At 34.3% G+C, this 1,291-nt stretch overlaps 1 protein-coding gene across 1 annotated transcript; it reads right to left on the bottom strand.

Moving 5' to 3' along the window:
- Window positions 1-17: 17 nt before the first annotated feature.
- LOC106751516 (60S ribosomal protein L7a-like) lies at window positions 18-1,267 on the bottom strand (the record flags this gene model as incomplete). Its single annotated transcript, XM_014632416.1, has 4 exons — window positions 18-245; window positions 451-573; window positions 803-1,023; window positions 1,114-1,267. Coding segments are annotated over 4 exons (681 nt in total), but the record flags the coding sequence as incomplete, so codon positions are not given.
- Between the last annotated feature and the right edge of the window lie 24 nt (window positions 1,268-1,291).

The raw sequence follows: 1,291 nt of genomic DNA, 5'->3' as shown, positions 1-1,291 counted from the left end.
ATAAATACAGGTATAAATGTGTTTTATTTTCTTTATTGGTTTTCCAGAAGACACAGGTAATATTAACCTTGCTTCTGAGCAAGTTCCTTGGCTTTAGCTTTTTCTAATTTAGCTATTCTTGCCGCGGACTTGCTTCCCAATATCCCACCGCCCCAATGACGCCTTATCTCATCATACCGGTCGTTGAAGTTCGTCTTAATGGCTTCAACGATTTTGGCGAAATTAGCTCTATCGCCAGAATCCACCTGAAATAAACAAGCATATTAATAAAATTGAAGCATAAGTGGGAGAATCAGGTTTTTATAAAAACTTTTATCAGAGAATATTGATTTTTCTATATCACGAAGTTTCATTGGATTGGCTCTATTGTAATCATCATGTAAATCGATATGTGTTAATAAGATATAAATTATAAGATTATAAAAGTCTTGAGTGTAATATTTCACATACCTGAGTAAGGGCAATCACTGTGCAGGTCTTGCGTCGAACCAAACGTCCCAAACGCGCTTTGCCTTTGATGATACAGTATGGGACACCCATTTTACGGCACAAGGCAGGGAGGAATAATACGATCTGTTAGATAAAGAATAAATTGGTTTAATATGCAGTAGTACTACTATTTGTGAAAATGTATCAACATAAAAAAAATATTGCTCAGAGTCATATGTCATCTTGCGAACAAAAATAATATTAAGGACTTTTGCCTTCAGGTGAAGAAATTCGATTCATCATGATTAAGCAAATAAATAAAAAATTAAATAATCTTTCCACAATATATATTATATATAATAAATTAACTAACCTCAATAGGGTCCACATCATGTGCAATAACAACCAACTGAGCTTTCTTTTGCTCGACTAGCGTGGTTACCGTATTTGTTCCACTGCGGATTACATTCGGTCTTTTCGTTGGTGTATCTTCTTTCTTTGCAATTTTTTGTTCCGCTCTCGCTTTTAGCCTAGCCTTCTTCATGGTTGCGGTTTCAGGCCTATATTTTTCCAACACTTTGAAGAGTTGTGTTGCTATAATAATATGAAAATATTGTGATCACATTATATTATGTATATATAACAAATTTATAACAGATTTTCACATATATTTGTAGAAATTACCCGTTTGCTTATCCAACGTTTGAGTAAATTGATTGATAGTTGGTGGTACTTTCAATCTCTTTTGTAGGACAGCCCTTTGTCGTTGTATACGTATATACTTGGGCCATCTTACAAATCTGCTCAAGTCACGTGCAGGCTGAATGTCCTGACCTAAATTTTAACAAGTTTCTCATGATAT

Source organism: Dinoponera quadriceps, unplaced genomic scaffold, assembly GCF_001313825.1.
Source record: "Dinoponera quadriceps isolate SergipeBrazil2010 unplaced genomic scaffold, ASM131382v1 C3905644, whole genome shotgun sequence".
Taxonomy (NCBI): Eukaryota; Metazoa; Arthropoda; class Insecta; order Hymenoptera; family Formicidae; genus Dinoponera; species Dinoponera quadriceps.
This window is presented reverse-complemented; position numbering and strand designations above follow the sequence as displayed.